The 26,599-nt window shown below is 34.3% G+C and overlaps 3 protein-coding genes and 1 long non-coding RNA gene across 7 annotated transcripts; 2 read left to right on the top strand and 2 right to left on the bottom strand.

Moving 5' to 3' along the window:
• Positions 1 to 1,482: 1,482 nt before the first annotated feature.
• LOC105126721 (uncharacterized) lies at positions 1,483 to 1,658 on the bottom strand. The gene is made up of 2 exons (XR_842472.1): positions 1,578 to 1,658; positions 1,483 to 1,524 (listed from the first exon to the last, which is right to left on the bottom strand). It is a non-coding gene; the product is annotated as an uncharacterized LOC105126721 (long non-coding RNA).
• On the top strand, positions 1,538 to 5,049 carry LOC105126712 (single-stranded DNA-binding protein WHY1, chloroplastic-like). Of its 2 annotated transcripts, XM_011027674.1 has the most exons (8): positions 1,538 to 1,801; positions 1,916 to 2,016; positions 2,108 to 2,200; positions 2,764 to 2,858; positions 3,477 to 3,550; positions 4,080 to 4,168; positions 4,749 to 4,882; positions 4,927 to 5,028. In XM_011027674.1, exons 1-7 carry the CDS (start codon positions 1,576 to 1,578, stop codon positions 4,866 to 4,868), a joined length of 798 nt encoding a protein of 265 aa, XP_011025976.1. In that variant the 5' UTR covers positions 1,538 to 1,575; the 3' UTR covers positions 4,869 to 4,882; positions 4,927 to 5,028. The 2 variants fall into 2 exon arrangements, with proteins under 2 accessions (XP_011025976.1, XP_011025967.1); XM_011027665.1 differs by having other exon boundaries at positions 4,749 to 5,049.
• A 3,081-nt stretch (positions 5,050 to 8,130) lies between these two features.
• Positions 8,131 to 9,867, top strand: LOC105126728 (glucose and ribitol dehydrogenase-like). Its single transcript, XM_011027689.1, has 4 exons — positions 8,131 to 8,345; positions 8,523 to 8,899; positions 9,199 to 9,560; positions 9,663 to 9,867. The coding sequence occupies exons 1-4, from the start codon at positions 8,220 to 8,222 to the stop codon at positions 9,683 to 9,685; spliced, it is 888 nt and encodes a 295-aa protein (XP_011025991.1). The 5' UTR covers positions 8,131 to 8,219; the 3' UTR covers positions 9,686 to 9,867.
• Positions 9,868 to 10,822: 955 nt separating this feature from the next.
• Positions 10,823 to 15,017, bottom strand: LOC105126738 (E3 ubiquitin-protein ligase RHF1A-like). Of its 3 annotated transcripts, XM_011027709.1 has the most exons (8): positions 14,566 to 15,016; positions 13,199 to 13,245; positions 13,037 to 13,099; positions 12,797 to 12,905; positions 12,349 to 12,689; positions 11,783 to 11,890; positions 11,338 to 11,698; positions 10,823 to 11,121 (listed from the first exon to the last, which is right to left on the bottom strand). In XM_011027709.1, exons 1-8 carry the CDS (start codon positions 14,737 to 14,739, stop codon positions 11,110 to 11,112), a joined length of 1,215 nt encoding a protein of 404 aa, XP_011026011.1. In that variant the 5' UTR covers positions 14,740 to 15,016; the 3' UTR covers positions 10,823 to 11,109. The 3 variants fall into 3 exon arrangements, with proteins under 3 accessions (XP_011026011.1, XP_011026017.1, XP_011026003.1); XM_011027715.1 differs by having other exon boundaries at positions 10,823 to 11,698; positions 12,349 to 12,644; positions 14,566 to 15,017; XM_011027701.1 differs by having other exon boundaries at positions 10,823 to 11,698.
• Positions 15,018 to 26,599: the final 11,582 nt, after the last annotated feature.

Here is a 26,599-nt window from a genome sequence, read left to right on the forward strand (position 1 = left end):
ATGAATTAAAAAAAAATAGGAAGAAATCAACAAATAATAGACTACATAAAAGCGATGCAGTTGGGAATGACCTTGACTTTGGATCGACCTCGAGTCCAAGCAAGTTCCCTGAAGGATCATAACCCAGCTGCCTTTAATTATTCCAAAACCAGAACCAAATAAAAACAATCAATGACATCACAGAAAGGTAAAGAAAGGGCGGAGAGAGTCCGTGGCTAAGGAGGGGTTTATCTGGGCAAGGAGTTGTGATTGTTTGATGATGATGGGGAGGAGGAGCGGGAAATGAGAGCAGGAGAGTCCGTGCATGTCCTTGCGGTGAAACAATAGAGCAAAATAAGGCATCGTGTATTAATAATGGGCCTTCTCCACTCATTACAGTTATAGCCTGCAAAGTAGCCCAGCTTTCAATAGATCAAAGTAAAGGAGATTTCCAGAACAGTAAGAAAAATAGAAAATAATATATATATATCCTAATCAACTTATATGTATCTTCAATAATCACATAACATATAAAATTAATAATTATATAAATTTTTAATAATTTTAAAATTTATAAAACTTAAAGGATCATTAAAAAATAAATTTAAAATCTGACCAATTAATGTATAGTTTTTAAAATTAAAAAACATAATATAAAACATGTATGTGTGATATGTAAATTATAATATTTAAACCTAATTTTTCTCTTTCTTTTCATATTTTTCTTTTTCCTAACTACAAACTCCTCTTTTTCTTTTTATCATTAAACACCCCTGCATCCATTGCATGACTCATTACCTCTCTCCCCATCGCAAAGTAGGTTTACCGTAACTATGCAAACATGTATAATATATTCTTTTTACCATCATCATATAATTCAGATTAATTTGTGTTAATTGTTAATTTTAAAAATATAAAAATTTAAGTTAATGGATATTTTGAAAGATATAAAATTTCTGTGACTTAAATTTAAAATTAGTTAATTAAGTTGACTTCTAAGCTAATATTTTACCTTTTACATTATTACTTTAATATCAAAAAATAAGTACATGTTAATCTTTAATTTATTAGATTTTGATCATATTTTTTAAAGGTCATTAATTTAATTATTATAATTTTTACGATCGTTAAAAATTTATATAATATTTAATTTTAAAATTTTAAAAAATTAATTAAAATATATATAAGTTAATTTAAATATCTATAATTTTTTTTTGAAAAAAACAGGTGACCTTTATCTCATCTGAGCAATACACAGACTTACAGGAAATCAAAGACGAAACAATAGGTGAAAGGGGGGGACTTGTTTGGGTCATGTATGGTTACTATGAGACACGCTAGGAAAAAAAAACGTGTCACAAGAAAAACAGTGCATGATGGCATTCAATAAAACGACGAGAAAAACTGCGTTTCAAGGGGGATAGGAATGGGCTCATGGCCCATGGATGGGAGTATCAACCTATCTGTTAGTATACTTGATCTATCCAATCCCTCCTTCCTCTCGGTCTCTGGCTCAACAAAGAAAAGGGAAGAAAGAGGGAAAATGTTGCAGCTAAACAATGTCTCTGGCTCAACAAAGAAAAGGGAAGAGGGAAAATGTTGCAGCTAAACAGTGTGAGCCGGGTGAGTAGTTCCCCTCAAAACCCTAAACTATGGCTTCCCCAGTATAACAGTCTCTGCTTACCAAAAAGTATCTCATTGAACAGTAAAACTTCAAGCACCGAGAAGAAGAAAACTTTGGGAGTGAAGTGCCAGTACTACGACCAGCAGCACAAGACCTTCACAACTCCGTCACGCCCCTCTCCTTCCTCTGCTCCTCCAGGTAGTTTTTATTTATCCGTATTTCACTTTTGATTAGTTGGATTGGAATCGCCGTTAAGGTTTATAATTTATTTATCACTATTATTGTTATATATTTTTATATACACACACACAGTTGGAGAATCACCGCCTAAGGTTTTCGTGGGCCATTCGATATACAAAGGGAAGGCTGCTCTTACTGTAGAGCCTCGGTCCCCAGAGTTTTCCCCATTAGATGTAAGCCCGCTGCTCTTCTCCTCAAACTTTCGTTTTGTTTCTTTCTTTCTTTTTTCTCTTCTCTTTATGTTTTAAAATTAATATATGGCAGTCAGGGGCATATAAACTGGTCAAGGAAGGCTTCGTGCTATTGCAGTTTGCTCCTGCAGCTTCTGTTCGTCAATATGACTGGACCAGAAAGCAGGTAACCTACAATTAACCTAAGCCTGTTCCCGAATTAAATTACCGTTTCAATTTCCAATAGTTTTCCTTGACATACTTGACCACTTAATTCTCAAAAAAATAAAAAAAATCTTCCAACTTAAGATCAGGCTTGTTCCGTTCATTGCCGATCATGGTGTTAGTTTGAGAATGTTTTACAGTTGCTTTTTTTCGGAAATGTATTAAAATAATTTTTATTTTATTTTTTAAAAATATTTTTTGACATCAAAACAATTCAAAAACAAAAATAATAATTAATTTTTTTTAAAAAAATTCAAATTTTTGTGAAATGCAATTTAGGCGTGTTCTCAAACGGCGCCTAAATTTCTTAAATGTGTGTGTACGTGAGAAAGCAGGGCCTTAACCACCTTTGGTAGACACGTGCTAAACTCTCAAGCATAAATTGGAGAAGCAGGCCTTTGATATGATTGAGAGAAAATAAAAAGTATTCCTGTGTTTGACATGTTTCCTCCATCACAATTATCCTTTAATGTTTGATTTATGATGAATTTTCAATGTGGGTGACAGAAATTGGGCATCTTGTAGGTATTTTCGTTGTCAGTGACAGAAATTGGGCATCTTGTAAGCCTTGACGCAAAAGGTTCATGTGAATTTTTCCATGATCCTAATAAGGGAAAAAGGTACTCTCTATTTTTTCATGTGGACAAGAGTTAAACATTTTGAACTTCTTTGCATGCTCTTTCTGCATTCTAATTTCTTCTTTGTAATCTTGTGTTCTCACAATGATTGCTGATACGGAATATATAACCTTAATCAGCTGGCCATGTCCTGCTTTAATGCTTTTTGTTCTCATTGTCTTGAATATATGACTCCACTCCACTTCATCTGTTGCAATCTGAAATGAGTTTTTCAACGAAGAATAAATGAAAATCTTTTTTTTGTGATTCCATCTTCCTGCGGTCATCAGGTGATTATACTTGATGAGCGATAATTTCTTCAACTAACAGTATACAATGTATGTTTCTACTCTCATATTTGACTGTAACTGAAAGCTGTAGTATGTCATGATGCTATAAGATACTCAGAATTCAAGACTGGTTTTATGTCCCTTAAGAACTGTATTGAGCCACATAATTGCCATGTTTCCATCTTGTTTGCCTATCGATACATGTGCATTTATCATTCAGCTCGGTATAGATTGCAGGGATGCTTGTTTTTTACCATGGATTCTTGCAAGTTATATAGCCTTAGTGTTTTAACGAGCTTGTAAAATGAAACAAAACTGTTGATATTTGCAGTGATGAAGGTAAGGTCAGGAAGTTGTTGAAGGTAGAACCACTTCCAGATGGTTCTGGTCACTTCTTTAACCTCAGTAATTCTCTTTCCCTTGAACTCTTGGTACTGAATCCAAAAACATGATTTATGTGGTTATAATGGAGCAATTCTTGGTTCACATCCAGAGGACCTATCATATTAAGATTACATCTTTTTTCATCCAAGTTCTTGCTTGTTCACCACCCTGATAATGTTTCAAATATGTCTACCATCATATCTGCAAAAAAATAAAAAAAAATGTCAACTAGTATTAGTATTCAATCCATATGTGATGTATGGTTGAAATTTTGGGGTGCAGATTGTCCTGATAGATCATTTTTACCAGTCTTGCGTTTACTTTGAATTCCACAATTGTGTTTTGTGGTGGTATTACATTGAAGTGCTGCTTTGCATACACATTCAATTCTGTCATTGGAGTTGGAACAAAAATAAAGTTCTCATGCGCAGATGGTAAATAAAATTCTCATGCGCAAATGGTAATTGGATGGTTGAGAATGTAATTGTGGCTCATTGACATTTTGAAGGCAAATTAATCCAACATTGTCATGGATCTCGTTCTTGTGCAGGTGTTCAAAACAAAGTTTTGAATATAGATGAGAACATATACATTCCAGTGACCAAGGCAGAGTACACTGTCCTCACCTCTGCTTTTAATGTATGCCATCTCTCTCTCTCTCTCTCTCACTCACACACACACACACACATACACACTCAGTTGCAAGCATCAGAAAATTGAGGGATCGTGCTGAATTAATGCGATAGAATTAGCTATACCACCTGCCCAACATTATGAATTTTGCTATCTAGCAGCCTCTGGAGGGTCCGTAGAGTAGCAAGATGATGTGCAAAATCTAAAAGGGTAACCCTCAAAATAGTCCCCATATGTGAAACTGCTTTCAAATATAGTTCCAAACTAAAGTGTTTTTCAATTGGGTGTCCAAAGTATTATGTACTTGGGTCTATTGTTTTAAGTCTTCCCATTTTGTTTCCAGAAAATGTCAAATAGAGAACATGATGGCTGGCATATTATCAACACCAAATGCATTTGAATCTTGTCTAACAAATAGTAAATCCTTAAAAAAAGAATTTGCTTCTTGGAATTTAACCAAATGTGAAATAAGGGGACGAGTAAATTCCTGATCAAAATTACAAAATTGGGTTTGTATGGAGTGAACATTTTGTTTTATTCATTCTTCCAATCATGTTGTTTCTGATGTACTTCATGTCTCTTGCAGTATATCTTGCCATACCTCCTGGGCTGGCATGCCTATGCAAATTCCATAAAACCAGATGACAGTAGCCGTGGAAACAATGCCAGTCCAAGATATGGGGGAGATTATGAATGGAGCAGGTAGCGAACATCAGCATTGCTTAGAACAATGGTGTAAATTGGTTATATTTCACCAGTTTTTAGCTTTGGTTTGTATCAATGGTCAGTAGGAGAATGTTTTCAGAAATTTTGATGAGATTTTGGTGTCCTTATTTTGTAATGAAAAAACACTGCATTTCTAAGATTGTATGATTTTTTAGGAGGATTATTCCGCAGGAGGTGCATCAATGGTTGAAATTATCCATGTGGCTCGTCTCACTAACCTTGGGAATTTTGATAGGCACTTCGATAATTAAACACCTGACAGCTTTTCTCGTCAAAAAACGAGCGTCTTAATGTATACGCTTCTGTTAAGAAGTTAAAAAGGCTGGAGACTATAAAGCCATTGTTCTGGTTCGAAAATTTTCAGGATTGCATAAAGATTGAGAGGAAAAAGGATTTTCAGATGGACGAAGAGTAAAAAAGACCGAATCGGGTAAAAAATAGACACCGATTCGAAAGGATTGGAAAGCATATGAATGGATCCTTACATTCCTTTATGCTTTCACCTTAGAAAAGGAGACTAGATAGGTAGGTTTATGCTTTACATCAGGTGAAGCGATATAATTTAGGTTAAATTAACTAAAACATGTGATCTGGCAAAAAAAAAAAATATTAAAGATGAAATTTATTTTTCAAAAAACAAAACACCAAAGAAAAAGACTTGAATTAGCTTGGGGTCACTTGATGAATTAAAAAATTAATTTTTAAAGATGATCTAATAAATAATGAAAAAATCAAAGTGCAATAAAAACTAATAAAAACACCCACGTCGTAGAGCCAATTATAAATAGCCTTTATTTTTTGAATATCAAATCTAATTTTTTTATTTTACATTTTTTTATAAAAAAAATGAAAAAGCTTATTATTTTTTTTTTTTGATTTACGTGGGGTGTCCGGGCCAGCTTGCGCGCACCACGACTAATCTCCACGGCCCACTGAATATCCTGCAAACCCAGTAGGTATGTAAGGCACCGCGGGAATGACAGGCGTGCATGCTAGGGCTCGAACCCAGGTGCAGTGGAAGGAGACAAGCCCCTTCCACCGCTAGGCCAAGCCCTTTTTATTCAAGAGCATGACTGTAACTCTACTCTTTATTTTTTTTTAAAGGACAAAAAACCTCCTCACCAAAAGATCATGTGTGTTTGCTTTTGAGTGTAAAATAATCATTACACTATAACAATAAAAATATTCAGACCATTTTGTCCCCAATAAATTTTATAATGACAAATATATCATATAAAAAAACATTTCTACCCTTGATTGTAGGCTTAATCATTTTTATGGTGAGGACAAAATCATATTTACACTGTTTCAAAATTATTCTATATATATGGTTATATTTGTCACAATTACAAAATACCTGGATGGTATGTAATTGCCTTGATTTATAATTAGTTTTTTTTTCAAAAATACTTTCCTATCACCTTGTACTTCAATCAGAACTAAATTCACTCTTTGATAAATTTTGAAAGAGCATCTCATACATTAATTTAATATATTATTTTTTTAATAAATATTCATAAATATTACTCTCAAAGTTTATATCTAATAAATAAATAAAATATCAAAACTAGATCCCTTATCATTAATTTGTAACTGGTTTAAAAAACAAGCGCGCTTCAGATTTCTTGAAACTCAACAAAAGGCAAAAGAATTAAGAATATGATCTTTCTATCCAATATTCTTCACTTCTTTCTCTCCCATTCCTTCAACCCATTCACAATATTGAAAAACACCATCAAAATCATTATAACCCGAAGAAATTGACCTGTTAAAAACCACAAAATCCATAACAAGTACTGGTTACACTCTTCTCCTCCACCCCATTTCCTCCACCATCACCTCCTCAGTTATGACCACCACAACAACCATCGTCTTGTTATGAGTTTGGGATTTCAGATCTCAAATTTGAGTTTTTTTTATTTATAAAATTAGAAAATTAAAAATGGATCCTTATGTTTTAGACACTATTTTGTGTGTTTTTGGACGGTTGATTTTGAAAACGATCAGGACCGAAGGAGAAATTGTTTTTTTCTTTTTTCTTTTTTCAAAGTCTCTTACAGACAATGTTACTCCTCATATATGGACTTGACATAGAAAGACCAAAAAAATTTTCAGACAATAATTAACAATCTTAGGATTACAAATCGTTCATCTCATAATCAATATTAAGTCTAAATTTGTTGAGTTGTCCCTCTAATCAGTAATTGGCATCTAGTAGAAGGACGGTGGGTTCGGTGGTAATGGGTGGTTATGGCTGGTTTAACCGTCTATTTATTTTTATATTTTAAAAATATTATTATTATTTTATAATTTTAGATTGTTTTGATAGGTTAATATTAAAAATAAATTTTAAAAAATTAAAAAATATATATTATTTTAATATATTTCAAAAAAAATATTTTAAAAAATAATCATCCAATAAACTGGTTAAAAAATAATTTTAATAATATTTTTTAAAAAATACTATTAAGACATAAAAACAAAACAGCTTCGATAACAGCTTCGATTATTTGATTTGGGCCAGCTTTTGAGTTTTGCCCACTAAAAATCTTACTCGAGTTAGCCCCTATGGCTGTGATCGACCCAATTAGAATTCCAGCAGTGCATCTATCTCTATCCCAATCTCATGAACCCGTCAGCAACGAGGGCACAAACCTAAAAGTCAACATTTTCGGTTTCACCATCTTGTCTCGCTTATAGCGGAAAAATTGCACTTATACCCCTGCTGTGGTGGCATCCACATCCACTAGTCCTTTTCACTCTAACGTGTTCGAAATTGTTTTTCTTTATTTCAACCTACTAATCAATCGGTAGATGACGTGGTTCTGTGTAATTTCGTTTCTTACTCAACCAGTCCCCGAGATGAGAACAGCGGTAACGTGAACCACTGGAACTCATCGATTAGTGAAATTGCTAAATGCATTTGACACTTGGCAGATTCAGCAGCACCTTCAATTAATTCACGAGAGTCCATGCGAGAATATGGTACACCGCCACATCATGTAATATTTTCCACGCGCACATCCTGGGTGCCTTTCTTCCTTGGCATCCACGTGCACTAGTCCATTTCCACTCTTACGTGTTCGAAATCGTTTTTCTTAATTTGAACCGTTGAGTCAATCGGTGATGGAATGGTTTTTGACACTTGGCAGATTTAGCAGGGCCTTCAATTAATTCACGCACGTGTTAATCTACTACTGCAAGTAATATTTTCCTTATAAAGGGAGAGCCCTCCAGGGATCCTGCTCTCCATCTCCATGCAAGCAATAGCAATATTTAGCAAAGCCCACCTTGGTTTTAATTACTAGAATTCACACAGTTTCAAGCAACAATGGAAGAACAAAGAAAACCTCAGTTTCCACCACAGACTCAACCTCAGCAACCAGGTAAAGAATATGTCATGTGCCCACTTCCGCTAGCCATAAACCCTGACTACAAGCCTTCCGAAAAACTCAACGTACGTGCTTTGTTATTTTGCTTCTCCTTTTCTCTTAATTTTCTTAGATATATATGATCAAGCACACACACTTACATATATTTATAACTTATATATATGTGTGTGTTTCTCTTCATTATCTCAATGCATATATAATGGTACTGAAGCAACTATACATGTCTGCTGATACTACGTCAGGGAAAGGTAGCTCTGGTGACTGGAGGGGATTCGGGGATAGGAAGATCTGTATGCTACCATTTTGCATTAGAGGGTGCAACTGTGGCCTTTACATATGTACAAGGCATTGAGGACAGAGACAAGGATGACACCCTAAAGATGCTACTGAAGGCTAAGTCAAGCGATGCAGATGATCCAATTGCCATAGCTACTGATGTTTCATCAGAAGAAGATTGCAAGAGGGTTGTCGAACAAGTTGCGAGTAAATATGGGCGGATTGATATTTTGGTCAACAATGCTGGCGTACAGCATTATACCAACTTGGTAGAAGAGATTACTGAGGACTGGCTGGTGAGGCTGTTCAGAACCAACATATTTGGTTGTTTCTTCATGACCAAGTAAGAAAACAAGTGCTGAGAAACAGTCACTACTTGTGTATTCGGTTTTTCTTTTCTCTTAATCCAGGAACTAGACCATACTATAAAAACAAAAGTTTCGAAGTTATGCGTATTGAATGTTCAACATATATAAAAACATTGTAACAGTATAATCTCCAATCAATTCTTAATAAGAACCACCAATAATTAACAGTTCCAACCATGTCAAAAATCACAACCCTAATTAAACAGAACCTAGTTTTAGCACCTAATTATTTCTTCCTAATTGCATTAATAATTTCTTCAATTGGTACACGCAGGCATTCATTAAAGCACATGAAAGAAGGAAGTTGTATAATCAACACAACATCTGTTACTGCTTATGCTGGCTCCCCTCACCAATTACTTGACTATTTGTCTACCAAGGGATCGATTGTTTCCTTCACTAGGGGATTGGCTCTAAGACTTGTGGATAAAGGAATTCGTGTCAATGGTGTGGCTCCAGGTCCGATCTGGACGCCACTGCAACCCGCATCTCTGCCTGCATACGAGGTAGAATACTTGGGGTCTGACGTGCCAATGAGAAGAGCAGGACAGCCTTACGAAATGGCACCTTCTTACGTCTTCCTGGCTTCCAATCAGTGCTCGTCTTACATGACTGGCCAAGTTCTTCATCCTAATGGTATGTAGAACAATTTAATTCGTTATTAACCACGCACACACACACACACATATATAACTTATAATATTAATTAATGAGACTTGTTTGGTGTAATGCATGCAGGGGGTACGATTATAAATGGTTAATTCATCTCTCATGCTCTCGCGGTTCTGTTCGTTCTGCGAGTGGTCGTACGTGTACGCTGTTATATATGTATGTGTTTGCCAAAGAAATACGATACTATCTGCGTGTTATTATCAATCAATAAAACAATTATATATGTTTTCTCAATACATAAATAAATAAAACAATTATGTTCTGTTTTTTCTTTATGGTATTATAAATATTTCGCAGATTATTCATATTTATTAAACCCAAGTTTAAAATACAAATTAATGGCCCGCAAGGCGTGTGTATTTTTATTCAGAAGGTTTGCGAATGCATTTACTTTAATTTATGAGCGTAATTAATTAGCTAGGTAGGTTGGTATAATTAATTAAGCCACCTAACTTTGCGGATAAGATTTTCTTTTAATTTCAGCGCTCTTTTCCCCCCCTCTCTTTTCCATACCAATCTCTCTTATAAAATAGTCATTTATATTTTTATAAATGTCTTGTAGTGTGATTATTAATAATCAATAAAGTATAAAATAAATTTCTCGAACCAAGAAATTGAATCTAGTATTAATTCATCAATTATCCATCTAACGAAGTTAGAGGTCAGGCACATAAATTAAAGAACCGAAGTTCGGTGAAGATCTAATAATGCAAAGAAGTGGATTCACCAATAATGCAATATCTATGGATGAGTAGTGCGGAGTCCATCTTCTGGGAAAGTGGATTCACCAATAATGCAAATAAGTATTGCATGGGACAGCCTATGAAATTAATCGTGGTGTGCATAAACTGGTCCAAATATCCATATTAATCTAAAAAAAAGTATTGCATGGGATATGTTAAAACTGTTATTGGTGCAAATAAGTATTGGTGCATTATTGGTCCATCTTCCGGAAAGTGGATTCACCAATAATGCAAATAAGTTTTAATCAATAATCGTGATGTGCATAAACTAATCCGAACACCCATGTTAATCTAAAAAAAATAAATTGAGGCGGCCATTTTGTTTCAAACGCCCAAATTCTGGCCCCGGACTAAATTTCATCGGCATCGCTTCACCAATATAAAGAATACGACATTACGAAAGCGTTACTCATATGTCATAAACAGTGCACTTCATAACGTTAAGCTGGAAATGATCTATCTTAAACAGGAGTAGGCATGGCGAGGAAGAACATCAAGTTTCTTTTTACTTGAAAAGCAAATAATGAAAAGAATTCATACATTAATCTATCTTAAACTCTTCAAACAGTTTATTGTGACAAAAGGAAAAGGTATCCCAGAACAGCAAGTCATTCTTGGTTAATTAACAGGGCGTTGCTGTGCATAAATATTCGATGCAGGACGCAAACCAACAGGCACTTGGTTTCTTCACAGCACGTCACTTGCATCATATGCCTTCTTAGATGATAAGTTCAAACAGAGTCAAGCTACCAGGTCCAAGCGCCATGTTATCAATGACCTCTCTGTAAAACGAGGGAAGAAGAAAAAGGCACAGATTAACATGTTCTGATACTATATGCGCATAGGTGGTTAGTCTCCACGTTTATCATTATCAATTGGCATAAATATTTTAATGACATGGAAAAATATTGTTAAACGTCAACACTTCAGATTTAACATACTGGAACCAATCTGTTATGGCAATGGAGGATATGTTAAAACTTCAGTGGTTTCCAAACCTGCGCATGGGAGATTTCCACTTGGGCTGGGACAGTAGCAGAGGCATGTGAGGAAGCACCTAAACTTGTATCATGAGCAATTTCCTCACTTTCTTTGGCCAAAGCCTGAGCAATGATGTTCTGTTCCACACCCTTCCCCTTCCAGGAGAAATTTGAAGTTCCCCCAGTAAAACCAGAATCAGACATGGAGGGTCCCATGCGTTTTGAAGTAAGATCCATGCGCTCAATCATTCGTGCAACACCAGCAATGCCTGCACTCATCTCCCTTTGAACTTCTTTGCTCAGCTCCTTAACCGAATTATTCCTTGCAAGTAGCTTTTCCTTCATACCTCTGGTACCTTTTGAAAGTGATTCCTTGTACCTGTTGCAAGATATCCACACACTTCAGCAGCAGAAATTGAACATGTAAACATCAGTCCCAAAGAACCAAGCTGCGATTATCTACCTGGCTGAAGCAGCAAACCATTTAGATTTAATAGATTCTGAGAGAGATAACATATCTGATGACCCTTGCCCTTGGGGAGTATCAGTTGGTGGCTGTCTAAAGAGAATCCTGCATCGCGAGCATTTGAAAAAATAAGATACACAAAGATAATGTGTGCAGCTGCATGCCCATGAATGCGCGCGCGCGCACGTGTGTGTGCGCGTGGCAGCTGCATGCCCATGAATGCGCGCGCGTGCACGTGTGTGTGTGCGTGAGAGAGAGAGAGAGAGAGTCCAGCTACAGACAACAAGAAACATGCCATATCAATCTACCACAGAAGAATTCTGTTAAAGAAATGCCATTCATCCAATGATACCACCAGTTAAAAGATAATGAGGGAGGAAAATGGAGGTTGGCTATAAAGAAAAAAAGAAGGGCATTGCATTGGAAGGGTCATTCTTATTTTTCTCCCTATTGTTTTCAGCTAATCTCACATGTTCTGACCCATTCAACTCGTGGTTCAACTATTCACCTAGCCAGATGACAAACAATGTCTGCATCACAAGTTGCAATTAAAAGAATAATACCTGGGTTTTAAAGGGCTATTGACAGCAGTGGTGGAGACTTGGTTCACAACCGGAGGGGCCACCGATGACAAATTTTGAATTATAATTGATGGTGTGCCAGGAGTTGATGAATTAATCACTGATGACCCATAACTTAAAATTTGACCTTCTTCTGGTGAAGTGTATGTTTGCTGAACAGTGGATACATGTTCAGGAGAGGTCAAGACAAGAACCTGGGAGGGACCAAGTCCGGCAGACCTATGCCTCTCCCTTTTGCAAACATAACGAGCTCTGCTGGCAGCAGAAGCAGATAGATGCTGCATAACATGATCGTCGAAATCAGAGTCATCTGAATAGGAATCCTAAAAATTTCCATTAGCACCCAATAAATAAAAAGAAAAACTTTTGAGGCAGCTATGCAGTGAAATGAAGAGTTGCTGTTATGGTTTCAAAGTGACTAAATAATCACCTGCTCTACATCATAATCTTCATCCAAATGATGAACGATCATGGATGCAGGGTTAGAGTTCCTTGGCCTGACAACCCTCTCAGTCTCAACAGCAGCTAGAAGCTCTTGGCTAGAAAAACAGAATAAAAAACAAAGGTGCGCAAACAGAAGCCGCAATCCATTAGGTTCCTTTGATCAACGCAAAACTGGACAATAGAGGTAAAGATTGATATAGATGGCTTTTCACGAGAAATCATATACCTGGCAGGGTCTTTCAGTACAAGAAGCTGCCAGCATATCGGGCACTCTTTGCTTCTCTGTGACCTAAACAAGAAACAAGTAAAATCAATGACAGTCATAGCATCAAAATCCAATGCAAGGCATGGATTCCTATAAAACAATGTTATGGTGATTGTTACCTACCATTCAACAATACATTGAAGATGATATTGATGTTTGCAGCAGGTGTCCTGAGACAAGAAACATGTCCAAAGGTAAATTAAGCCCTAAATATAACAATCCATCACAGACAATCATGTTGATATGTTGCATAAATTTGACAAGAAAAAAATGAAATAAATTATTGATTGGTTTGACGTGGTCCTCTTTTTCTCAATTACAAGGAAAACTGATTAAGAATAGATAAAAAATAAAAAAAGAGAGACATCGAAAACTTGTATTTTAACACATACAGATATGATTTATTGGAGAGAATAATAGGTGTTATTTTTTTAAAATATTTTTTATTTAAAAATATATTAAAATAATTTTTTATTTTTATTTTTTAAAATTTATTTTTAATATTAAAAAATCTTAAAAAATAAAAAAACAATTTAAAGTTAAAAATAAAATAAAATTTAAAAATATGGTTATACTGTAATAGCAAACGATCTATAAAACAGGGGTTTTTGCTTTTTTGAACTGCATTTTTTCCTTGAGGTTCTAATGTTCTACTCTCTTCTTTTTTTCCAATATAATGATTTACATTTTTCCGTTTATAAAACATATTTTTCTTGATTTAATTAAAGTTATAAATGGAATAAATTAATTTCAAAGCAACATTTGATTGTTTAATTTGACCCTCCACCCTAACAATTACACCAAATCTTCTTTCACGTAATTATGACTTCAACCTACGATTGAAGCTTGAAATTACTTCCAAGAAGGGGAATCACCTCACTCACCTACCCATCTCCTCTCCTTTCCTTCCAAGTCTAGAAGCAAAGTTTTCTTTCCATTCCCTCGTCAAAGCACTAGTAAAAAAAATTGTTAAATTATTATATTAAAATTTTAATATAAAAAATATTAAAAAAAAAAGTATTAAGGGGTACCCTTAATCCCCTTGTGACTCCGCCACTGCCTCAGATCAATTCTAGCATTGGTATTATATCATCAATCTTTCATGGAAACCGTAGCAAAAATTAAAAAAAAAAATAAAACAGGGCCAAGAAAATATATGCAGATAAGAGATTGTAAAAAATAATTTATATATTCCAAGACCATCCTTTAGTGCTTTCAGGAAAAAGAAAAGCTCATATTTTCTTTAGGCATTAAAATGAAATTATTTCTCGTCAACAGTTCTCTTCGAATGAAAATGGTGCCAAAAGAAAGCGGTTAGAGATCATAAAATTTACCTCAATGTTACCAGGAAAACAAATTATGATAATTAAATGATTGTGCCACAAACTTACTACTTTCTAAATTTGATTCCAACTGATACATAAACTTCCCTTTTATTTCCCTAAAAACAAAAAAAAAATGAATAAACAAAGAGTGATGGAGTGGTATACAGTAGCAGGGTCTTGGGGGGTGAAAGGATCGAGGCAAATACTGCAGGCGTCGTCTTCGAAAGCATCCTCGCCTCCAGCTCCCAAAGAAGAAGAAGAAGAAGAAGATGAATACGCAGGAGCTGAGATCATTGGAGCGTCAGACATTGAATAGGAAAGCAAAGTAAAACTCGCCATTTCAGAGAGAGAGAGAGAGAAAGACACTGTTTGAGTTGATGGAAAACAGAGGGGAGGGTGGTGAAGAAGAAGAGGCCTTAAGAGAGAGAGAGAGTGTCTGTAAACGGTCAAAGAAACGAAAAGAACTACAGGAGAGGAAAAGGGAGAAGGCAGAAAATGCAGGCAAGGGAATCCTATTCAGACGGTTCCATGGAATTGGTCAATCTCTTCTGATTCTTTCTGGCATTAAAGTTATTTACCGACAGTCGGTTAACTAATTAATTACATCTGATTTATTTTTTTCCAAATTGCTTCAATGCCCCGAGTGGTTGTTCACCCAAAGAGACGCCTGAATTATTTTGAAGATCTAAAATTGATAAAATAATATTTTAAATAATATAAATATAATTTTTTTTACTATATATATTTCACAAAAAAAAATATATTTAAAAAGCTATCTATATTAGAGGGAAAAAAATATTTATTTTATTTTTTTAATGAGTTTGATGTTTTTTTTTTCAATATTGTTACATTCAATTGATTTATTTTTTATTGACCTCACTTTATTAATTTTAACTTTTTTTAAAAGACATGTATAAATAATATTTATAAAAATAAAAATATTTTAGCATTTTGTTTATAGTACTCTCTCCGGTTTATAAAACAAGCATAAAAAATTAAAATAATATTTTTTTTAATTTTTAACTTTCGATCTAGCACACCCCGTTGCTCTCATGCTTACAAGTCCGTCCGTATCCCGTGGTATTTTTTTACTTCTTTTAGTTAGTTACTGCTGTACCCACCCCCACCTACTGTTAAAACTGGTCTGTGCTTGGATGGAATGATAAGATTAACCTTCATTTAACAAACCATTTTTAGATTGCCGTGCCACATTTAGTTACCAATAAAATTAAGATTTTATTGACACGTTGGAGTGTTTGTCATTGCCGTGTTTTTATTTAAATATTTAAAAATTACTTTTTAGTATTTTTTAAATTATTTTGATATGTTATATTAAAAATAAATTTTAAAAAATAAAAAATTATTATTTAAAGCAAAAGGAACGTTAGATTTTAATTTCGGGTCCAATCCTACTACTGTAACTGAGAAGATATGATCAAGTTAGGCTAATGGGTAATCTCATCAGTCTCCATCGAGATCATGCATCGCTTGAAGTCAATTTCTCATTTATATTTAAAGCAAAAGGACAATTTTCTCTTTATATGTTGCATAAATTTGACAAGAAAAAAATGAAATAAATTATTGATTGGTTTGACGTGGTCCTCTTTTTCTCAATTACAAGGAAAACTGATTAAGAATAGATAAAAAATAAAAAAAGAGAGACATCGAAAACTTGTATTTTAACACATACAGATATGATTTATTGGAGAGAATAATAGGTGTTATTTTTTTAAAATATTTTTTATTTAAAAATATATTAAAATAATTTTTTATTTTTATTTTTTAAAATTTATTTTTAATATTAAAAAATCTTAAAAAATAAAAAAACAATTTAAAGTTAAAAATAAAATAAAATTTAAAAATATGGTTATACTGTAATAGCAAACGATCTATAAAACAGGGGTTTTTGCTTTTTTGAACTGCATTTTTTCCTTGAGGTTCTAATGTTCTACTCTCTTCTTTTTTTCCAATATAATGATTTACATTTTTCCGTTTATAAAACATATTTTTCTTGATTTAATTAAAGTTATAAATGGAATAAATTAATTTCAAAGCAACATTTGATTGTTTAATTTGACCCTCCACCCTAACAATTACACCAAATCTTCTTTCACGTAATTATGACTTCAACCTACGATTGAAGCTTGAAATTACTTCCAAGAAGGGGAATCACCTCACTCACCTACCCATCTCCTCTCCTTTCCTTCCAAGTCTAGAAGCAAAGTTTTCTTTCCATTCCCTCGTCAAAGCCACCATACCTTTGTGTGAGCCCTTTCCTCGATCACCGACGCGATTAAAATCAATGAATCTCAAAAGAAGTCGCTGAAAGCAAAGCGTAGGGCCTGTTTACAAGTGTATTTATTATTTTTAAAAAATATTTTTTATACTAAAATATATTAAAATAATATTATTTTATTTTTAAAATCACATATCAAAATAATTAAAAATATAAAAAAATATTTTTTTTAGAAAATATGGGTAGATCCATGTTTCCAAACGCTATTAAAAAACAAATATACAAGATAAGTTATTAACAAATACCTCACAGGGTATGATCAACAAATTTAATAAATTACAAGGAGCATTACAAAAAAATTACATCCTATTATTGATTTGTTAAGCCTACTGGTCATGCAAAACGCATGTCACCTGCAAGAACTTAGACTAAACTAATCCACGCGTTAGAAAATTATTTTCTAAAAACAACAAAAATCACAAAAAGAAAAGCAGGTATCCCTTCTCAAAGTTTATTTGTATTTTTCAGTGATTTATAATTTTGATATGATAATATAAAAAATTAAAAAACAATAAAAAATACTTTTTAAAAACATTAAAAAATAAAAATACTTTTCAAATAAACATCAACATGCAAACGTACCGTGATTATGTGATGACAGAAAGTTAAAATTGCATTTTGTTTAGTTTAATTATTTAATTAATTAACATATAGTTTAGCTTAGCATAGATTTAACTTAAAAGTACCTTCAATGAAAACAATATAATTTATATTTTTTTAAAACTCACTTTTTAGTCCATCTAGTCCAGCACATGCCCAAATGGATCAATCTCCGGCACCTGTATCGTTTTTTTGCCGCTAGCCAGTGAGAGTGAACCGACAGTTAAGCCGGCATTGGCTTCTATAATCTTAGCTTCTCACCTTCAACCAGTTTCACAGGCTGTTTTATTTTCGAAACGTTTTTTTCTACTTCAACCAGAAACCAGGTAATCCTTATAAAGAGAACAGGGCTATATGTCTTCTTTTCTTGACCAAATTTTAAGCCATCGAAGGCCATTCTGAATTCTCCTTCACAAACCAAAGCAGCTGATGATAATGCTAAAGATAATGAGAAGCCCTCCACTCTCCGCCAAATTCACCAAGGTCACGTGCTGCGCAGGCAAGTCACAGGTGACTCTTGATGGGTTTTTTTTTTTTTTAAGTTAAGCATCTTCTTTTATGTAAAAAGTTAAAAGTTGATGCTCGTTATTGTGATTTAATGCCTGGTGTATCACTCTAATGGTGGTGGTGTCATTATTTGTTCATATAGTTATTCGGATCATGTTGGCTGCAAATGAGGTGGGAGCACAAGTCTTGCACTGTCATGGCGCTCCTGGATGGATGGATGTTAAGAAGACACAAGAGTTGGATACATCATTCTTTTCATATGAAGTGCTCGGAAAAAAAAAAAAAAAAACTCAGCTAGCTGTCTGCACCATTTGTATTTCTTTAGAGGTTTCCGTTGCAAGAAATCTCAGATAGCTTCTAGGAACTGTGGCGGCTTGCAATAATATTTTTAAAAAAGCAAATTTTCATGTGCTTACAATTGCAATTTGCTACGAATTTCCTACTTTCCTACACTGATTTTATCCATTTATTGGCACCAGTATAGTATTAAGATGATAGAAATTGGCAGCTAGCAAGTCAGCTACAAATTAACCATAAGCTTTTTTACCAAAAACTGTCTGATAAACAGTTTCTTGTATAGCCTGTAGCACTGACTCTGCTTCGGAACCTTCGCTAATTTGGATCACTAATACTAATTCCTTCATTAAATGAGAAAAAAAAATCAACATCGCCATCTTCTTGTGGTTTTCAAGTATTTGAGATAGAAAAAAGAAACATTATTTCAAATATTAAGGGAGGGAAGGAGGTTTTGAGCAAACATTTACTCCCTTTCTTAGACTTTTCAAGAGACCATAATTCAAAGGAATTTATTTCGTTGAATGGACTAGTTTGGAGTAACGTGCATGCTAACCAAGAATACCTTTGACGGCATGAAACAGAAAATGAAGCGAGGGAAAATCTCTATAATGTCCTTGTAATTTAGGAACTCTATCTCCGATGACATGAATGCAATGTATGATGCGAAAATTATCTACACTTCCTGCTCTTTAATCAAACATAAGAAATTCTTCAACTTTCTTTCATCTTCTCCATTTATAAACTCATATGAGCGATTATTGATGGACATAATTACACAGGTCTCCTTACAAACTGAAGTTATTAATTAAAAGCTAAGCACGTGCTCTTTATAGCCCGTGATCCCCAGATGCTGTGATGTTTAGGGATCTGACCTGCTTTCTGTTCTGAATTGGATCATATGATTTAGTTGCGTGCTGTGTTGGCTGAAACTCTGGTCTTGTTTTGGTGCTGTGTTTTTGTGAACCTTTCAAGAGCCTCTCCAGGTTACCTTTTGCTGTGTTCAGGTATTGTGCAGGCTTGCAAGTATAATTTTCTTGTTTCGTGCTGTCAAGAGGCTCCCCATTTCTATGTAACTCGCTATTTCCTGATTCTTCACTCCTCAGGTTATAACTCATTTCAGGATTCTACGTTTTTCCTTGGTCGAGGTGACAAAGTCATTTGTCAAGTGGCTGTCACTTTAAGTTCATCATTTTTTAATATTTGAACTGGCTTTTTTATGATCATCAGCAACGTAAGAAATTCAAAACTGTGTACAACTGCTATTTCTAATCCCTAGTTGCTGAATAACTGATGTAGCTTTTCTTTTTTAAGCCATGTAACAGGGTAGGCACCTGTTTGGTAACGAAAATTCTCACGTATCAAAAGGAGTTACGAAGGATGAGGAATTCAATCCTGCACCATGGATAAACCTTCTAGTCATGTCCCTCAATCATCTTCTTCAAAATGGAGAAATTTAGAATAATTGTTTTGTAAAAATTTAATTTTTTTATTAAAATTATTTTTTTATATTTTAAAATTATTTGAATATGCTGATGTTATAAATATTTTTTAATTTATTTTTAAATAAAAAACACTTTAAATTATAATCACTTCCGTACTCACCATCATCATTTAAATATCTAAGCAGAACCTAAAAGACAAAAATCCTGAGTGAGAGCGTATATTTAATGGAACATCTCCAAAAAGAGCAGTCCATGTTAGGTTGGTTGCCATTAATGTGCAACAACCATTGACCATTGAACCAACCATGTGCACTCATCCAAGATGTCAAAGGTTGGCAGCCATCATTGTTGAAGAAGAGCTGGAGTTGGCAGCCACCTTTGTTGAAGAAAAGCCTCCATGAATGCCTATAAATAGAGGCATATGCAAGAGAGCAAAATGTGTGAAGAGAATTATGAAAATGTGAAGAGAGTAGAGAGGAAGAGAGAGCTGCAATGGCAGCAGCCTTGCTGCCATTGCAGCAGCTGCAAGTGCAGCAAAGAGAGTTGAGAGTTGAGTATGAGAGGGTGTAATCCTCCTCCTCCATGTATTTGTTTTGTATTCTTTCTCTATCTCTAAATATATTGACTTCTCCCGTGGATGTAGGCGGTTTTGCCGAACCAAGTTAAATATTGTGTCAGTGTGCTTGACCCTCCTATGAGCAAGTATCAGAACATCACCGGTCGAAATTCCCAACAATTGGTATCAGAGCGTTCGGTTTAAAGTGGTGTTTGATTTTGCTCAAAAATGAAAGTTGTCAAAATTGTGTTTTGACCATACTACTGTGTAGAGGAGGAAGAGACGAAGCCACTGGTGAAAACCGCGTCGAAATCGGACGTCGGAAACCGTCGCACGCGCCGGCGGGGTGACTGTCCACGTCAGTAGTTCTGCACAGTCATCAGACACGTCACTTGACATATCAGCACTCTGACCAGTCAAACTGCCACGTCATTAGGCACATCAGCAGTCCTACACAGTAATCAGGCACATCACCTGGCACATCAGCACTTTGACCAGTCAAACTGCCACGTCAGATTTGGTTGACATATATGTCCTACGTGGATGACACGTCATTACAGCCACGTCAGCTCCCTGAATTTTGATCCTGTGTGGCAGAGTCTACGTGCAACCGGTTCTGAGATTGAATCTGGGCCGTTTATCAGGCCAGAATTGTTTTGATCAAATCTTAGCCGTCTGAAGTGCGATTTGGATGATTTCAGACTTGTTTCCAGCTAATTTGATCGTTCCGAATGCAATGGTATGGTCCGATCGTTGAGATTGAGATCATAAAAGGCAGTGATGAATTATTAAAGAGAGATTGCCCGATTAGGAGGCATCTAATGGCCATCATGGTGGTCGATGGAGCTGAAGAAGAAGAAATCACACATGTTTGCCTAATTACATGTGTTGAACTATTATGTGGGGAATTTTAATTGCCTTGAGGGAAGTTAAAATTGGGACACTCTGGACACCCGATCATTTGAACAATTTGAGGTGGAGAGTGAAATTTGATGATGACCAATCTTGACGAATCTGAGCACTGGTAGTCTCGTCAGATATTGAGAAATCAGGTATAAAACCAGGATACCCCAGATCACTTGTAAAGGAAAGCCGCAACAAAGCTAGCAAATGGTTGTATATACGAAAAGACAGTACGATGGATAGATATGGCCTAAGAAGTTCTGGCTAGGAGATTGGGTTTTAAGCGGGACCATTGTGACCCCTCCAATCTTTCCTGGGAACTTGCTTAGTGGAAGGATTATCCATACGGTACTATTTTCGTATATGTGACAGTTTGTTATGAAACTGTTGAAGACTAGCAGGATGACGACACAAAGGAACAGTTGGGTTCCGTATGATCAAGGATTTGATGGAGTGGTGATTTCTCCAAGGAAGTTAGATTCGGTGACTATAATTTCTCGAGGGGAGAATTGATGAAGACCCTGATAATGGAAGAGAAATACAACAAAGGGATAAAGATTGACACCCTATTTAAACTTGGATAGATGTTGTGACAGGATGAGCTGCTGTCAAACATAAGCAAGGAATAGGGAGAAATCTGGAGAACCAAAATTGCACGAGAGCACATGAAGGTTGTGTAGGAGTACCCTGAGGATCCAACGAGGTACTATAATGAGACAACAGGTGCAAGGAGAAGAAGAGTTCCCAGATGAAGCTCAGAGCAGAGACTATGAAAAAGTTGTACAACAAAAAGTCTCTTGTGCTCTTGATAAAGGCAACAAGCGAGGACCTTTCAATGCATGTAAGGATGTAAGGATGAGCTGTTGTAGATGCACCTAATTGAGGGGGTGCAAACGCCTGTGATAAAAGGCGACCGCCTATGATAAAAGGCGACGACACCAAAGGGAGTTGGTGCGGGTGGAGCTGTTAAGCAGAAAAGGCGTAGAAGCTCCAAACATAGAAATTAAGGTGGAGGATTGCGAGGAGTATACCGCAACTTTCTCTTTCTATGTAATTAGTGGCAAAGAATTTATGGAGCCACTTTGAAGCATCTTAGTTGAAGGAGGATGCGACTGCCTATAAAAGGCGAAGACACCTTAAAGAGAAGGTGTGAGGGCTATGAGATGAGCCCATGATCAGACCGCCGCATGACGACGAGCGGAGACACCTCAGGAGAAGGTGTGAGGGCCGTGGAAGGAGCCCAGTTCAGAACGCCCCAGAGCCAATGTGATGGCTAGGTATGAGTGGATAGATGGATAGCCAATAAAAGGGCTATGATGAGTATGAAGACAAATGCAGGATTGACTTTCATGGATATTGCCCCCATGCTAAAGATCAATGAGCTAGAAGACATTTGCCTTGGACAATAAGTGGATGACTTGTGGAGCATTAAGACGTGGCTGCTATGAAGGAGCAGAGGGCATGCGCAGGTTCCGGGAACAAGTTGACTCTTGTCAAGGTGGTGAGCTCGGTAATGGCATTGTAATACTCAGAGTATGAAGACAGATATGGATCAACTTTTTATGGGTTGCCCCCATGGTTAAAGGTGGAAAGCTACCTGGACTCTTGAGACTAAGAGCGAGAGACTCATGGAGAAGTAAGGCGTGGTTCCTAGGGTGGAATAGAGGGCAGGCGCAACTCCTGGATGAGTAGACTCTTGGAAGAGTGGTGAGCTTGTGATCATATTGAGATACTCAGATAATGACTGTCGCACTTGAAATATCCGTTTGAGGGGGTGTTGTAAGCCTTGATGTGAGGCTTGAGGAATCATTCCGGACTGAGCGTGGTTGATACGCTCGAAGGGGAATGTTGTTCCAGAGACAAGCGTTAACACTATTCAGATGTGATGTGGCAGACCATCTGGTTATAGTGATCCTTTTGTGTGAGAAAAGGTGTGCTTAGGTCACTCTGATGATTGAAAGGTTTGGCAAGTACCTGTAAACTTGGCTACAAAAGCTCTCAAAATGGAAAGCTTGGAAGAGCTGCAAGATGCAAGCTTGTGTTGAAGAAGAATGAGGACAGTTGCCCCACATGAATGGCAAAGGGGGTGATTGTTAGGTTGGTTGCCATTAATGTGCAACAACCATTGACTATTGCACCAACCATGTGCACTCATCCAAGATGTCAAAGGTTGGCAGCCACCATTGTTGAAGAAGAGTTGGAGTTGGCAGCCACCTTTGTTGAAGAAAAGCCTCCATGAATGCCTATAAATAGAGGCATATGCAAGAGAGCAAAATGAGTGAAGAGAATTATGAAAATGTGAAGAGAGTAGAGAGGAAGAGAGAGCTGCAATGGCAGCAGCCTTGCTGCCATTGCAGCAGCTGCAAGTGCAGCAAAGAGAGTTGAGAGTTGAGTATGAGAGGGTGTAATCCTCCTCCTCCATGTATTTGTTTTGTATTCTTTCTCTATCTCTAAATATATTGACTTCTCCCGTGGATGTAGGCGGTTTTGCCGAACCACGTTAAATATTGTGTCAGTGTGCTTGGCCCTCCTATGAGCAAGTATCAGAACATCACCGGTCGAAATTCCCAACAGTCCACCTCTCAAAATCTCCCACCTCAGAGGTGGAAAATCAAAAGCTCAGATGGTAAAATCAAAATTCTCCATTCCCCCGCCTCATCCCTCCCTTCGAATCCCAAGTCTATCCCACAGGCCGGGCCCTCTGCGCATAAGCTCAATGATCAAAAGGTAAGACCAACAACAATTTTTATGCTAGGCAGAAGCTAACACTGAAAAGCAGAGTCAAGTACCTGGACTGATGGATTTACTGTCGGAAGAGGTGATATGCCCAGAATGCGTCACCCCCAGTACCCTCTAAAAGGGTTTTCCATAGCCCTTTGGATTTTACAAATTCACTCGTTTGCATTTTAAAGCGTGCTTGTTTTGTATCAATTGTTTATTGTTGGTTATATTTAGTATTGATTTTATTTATATAAATCTATGTACTTTTAATATTTATTAAATATTTGATTAATAAATCTAAAAAATATATATATTTTACAAAAAAAATTATAAAATTACTATAGTTAAAATATTTTTATTACAACAAAATATTATTTCTAAATATTTCTAATTAATTTTCTATTAAAATTGGATATTAATTATAATTATTGATACCAATACATATTATATTATTTTCTTTATAAAATAAAGTAGTTGTTAACATAAACTTAAATATAAAAAAATATTTATAGTTAATATATAGATGATTATCGGATAATATAAAAATTATGTGTAGAAAGATCACATGTGACATGAGAATTCCACTGAAATTGTTGACACTAGTACATATTATGTTATTTCATTTATGAATTGAAATGTTTTTTTTTATAGGCTTAGTTATTAGGAATACATGTAACTAATATATATGTGTTTGCTAGATAATATAAAAATTTTACATGAATAGATCATTTATGTCAATGAAATAGCTCACGGTATATATGTGTAATTAATCATTGAACTTGAAATCACTAAGTTATATTATATAGATAATTTTATATTTTGATCTTGTGACACTATTCTAAGAAATGACAACAAGCGAATAAATTGGATATAGTATAAACTACATGAGCTATTTAAATAATCAAACGAAAATTTATTATCCCATGTGAATGATAAAAAATATTTCTTATATTTTTAAATAGTATTTATTGTAAATCTTTGTGCCAAGTAGAATGAGATTTTTAAATAATTTTAAATAATATTTAAAAATTTAATGGATTATGGTGTTGAAAAAAAAACATGTGGATATTTATAGTTAATATATAGATGATTATTGGATAATATAAAAATTATATGTAAAAAGATCGCTATTTCATTTATGAATTGAAGTGGTTTTTTTTATAGGTTTAGTTATTAGAAATACATGTAACTAATGTGTTTGCTGGATAATATAAGAATTTTACATGGATAGATTATTTATGTCAATGAAATAGCTCACGGTATATACATGTAATTAATCATTGAACTTGAAATCACTAAGTTATATTATATAGATGATTTTATGCTTTGATCTTGTGACACGCTATCCTAATAAATGACAACAAGCGAATAAATTGGATGTAGTATAAGCTACATGAGCTATTCAAGTAATCAAAAGAAAATTTATTATCCCATGTGAATGATAAAAAATATTTCTTATATTTTTAAATAGTATTTATTGTAAATCTTTGTGCCAAGTAGAATGAGATTTTTAAATAATATTTAAAAATTAATGAATTATGGTGTTGAAAAAAAAACATGTCGTTATAATATTTAAATCAAAACATTAATGATGAAATTATAATAATTATATTGAGAAACTAATCTTTAAAAGATTAAGTTGAACCTCCTGTAAAATTCATGATATTTAAGGGATAATGACATGTTACTAAATATTATATTTAATATTTAAATAAAAATTAATTAATTGTTAAATTTATAATAAATTAGTTTATTTAATTATTTTAATTATATTTTAATAAATGAGCCCCTTACCACTTTGAAACAATAAAAATAATACACTTGGGTAACTGTTAATAATTGTTATTGATGTCACTAAATTTATTTTGTCAAGATTTTCTTTAAAATACCTGTATTATCTAGTTAGAGTTTTGATGTACTTATAAAATTATTTTTTATCTTTATCCTCTCTCATATAATATGAACCAATTCAAATTTGTTTTTTAAATATTATGATTTTGCGCAACAACAAACTTAAATATTATATTTTTTTAATTGTAATATGTATAAATTATATTATTTTATTATTTTTTAAAACTATGTTATTTTGTTAATATTTTCTTTAAAAATATATAAAAAAACAAAATATCACCAACATGTATTTTAATTTTTTTTTCTTATCATCAAGGGTATGCTTTTAAAAACATCAAGCACAATTCCTCGCAAGACAAATAAAAAAAATTTATATAAATCATGAAACATTATTTTAACGTAGAGAAATAAAGAACAATATACGAGCACAAGGGATCAAAAAACGGACGAGAGTATTGTTCCAAGTACAATGCCTATTTTTTCTTAGATTTTTTTTGTCATTGCAGAAAAATTGAAAACTTGAATATGCAGAAGCAAGTGTAGCTTATTCTGCCTCTTAAGTTATTTAAATTAATGAACGTCATTGTCCCGGTAATCATTCAAAATATTGTTATTTTAAAAAAATAATTTTCTTTTATAAAAAAATTATTCTATATATGACATGAACATTATTTTACCGTGGTGTTATCTTAAAATCACATATAAAAAAACTTCATCACCCAACTTTCTAAATTTAAATTTTATAGCAAACATATAAAAGATTTATTATATTCTCTTAAATATATCAAACTAATATAAAATCATATTTTTAAAACTATTTAGAGTATATTAGTTTTTAAGGTTGTTTTTATAATTATAATTTTAAAAAATTACAGTTAGTTATGATTAGTTAAATTTAAATATATGCATGGTGAAATTTATAATTAAAATTTATGTATAATAAAAAAACATGCATAAAATGATTTATAAAAGTGTAGTCACGATTGTTTTTTAAAATGTTTTTTACTCGAAAATGCATTAAAATAA

This window comes from Populus euphratica, unplaced genomic scaffold (genome assembly GCF_000495115.2).
Source record: "Populus euphratica unplaced genomic scaffold, PopEup_1.0 scaffold1.1, whole genome shotgun sequence".
In the NCBI taxonomy this organism is placed as follows: domain Eukaryota; kingdom Viridiplantae; phylum Streptophyta; class Magnoliopsida; order Malpighiales; family Salicaceae; genus Populus; species Populus euphratica.

What these genes read in the sequence shown, in the direction of transcription:
- LOC105126712 (XM_011027665.1), top strand. Translation starts at nt 1,576, where the DNA reads ATGTTGCAGCTAAACAGTGTGAGCCGGGTGAGTAGTTCCCCTCAAAAC. An exon ending in ATGACTGGACCAGAAAGCAG is followed by an intron (nt 2,201 to 2,763) that starts GTAACCTACAAT and finishes GGCATCTTGTAG; the next exon opens with GTATTTTCGTTGTCAGTGAC. An exon ending in TGGTCACTTCTTTAACCTCA is followed by an intron (nt 3,551 to 4,079) that starts GTAATTCTCTTT and finishes GTTCTTGTGCAG; the next exon opens with GTGTTCAAAACAAAGTTTTG.
- LOC105126738 (XM_011027701.1), bottom strand. Translation starts at nt 14,739, where the DNA reads ATGGCGAGTTTTACTTTGCTTTCCTATTCAATGTCTGACGCTCCAATG. An exon ending in GTACTGAAAGACCCTGCCAG is followed by an intron (nt 12,906 to 13,036) that starts GTATATGATTTC and finishes CTGTTTTTCTAG; the next exon opens with CCAAGAGCTTCTAGCTGCTG. An exon ending in TGGTTTGCTGCTTCAGCCAG is followed by an intron (nt 11,699 to 11,782) that starts GTAGATAATCGC and finishes ATCTTGCAACAG; the next exon opens with GTACAAGGAATCACTTTCAA.
- LOC105126728 (XM_011027689.1), top strand. Translation starts at nt 8,220, where the DNA reads ATGGAAGAACAAAGAAAACCTCAGTTTCCACCACAGACTCAACCTCAG. An exon ending in GGTTGTTTCTTCATGACCAA is followed by an intron (nt 8,900 to 9,198) that starts GTAAGAAAACAA and finishes TGGTACACGCAG; the next exon opens with GCATTCATTAAAGCACATGA. An exon ending in CCAAGTTCTTCATCCTAATG is followed by an intron (nt 9,561 to 9,662) that starts GTATGTAGAACA and finishes TAATGCATGCAG; the next exon opens with GGGGTACGATTATAAATGGT.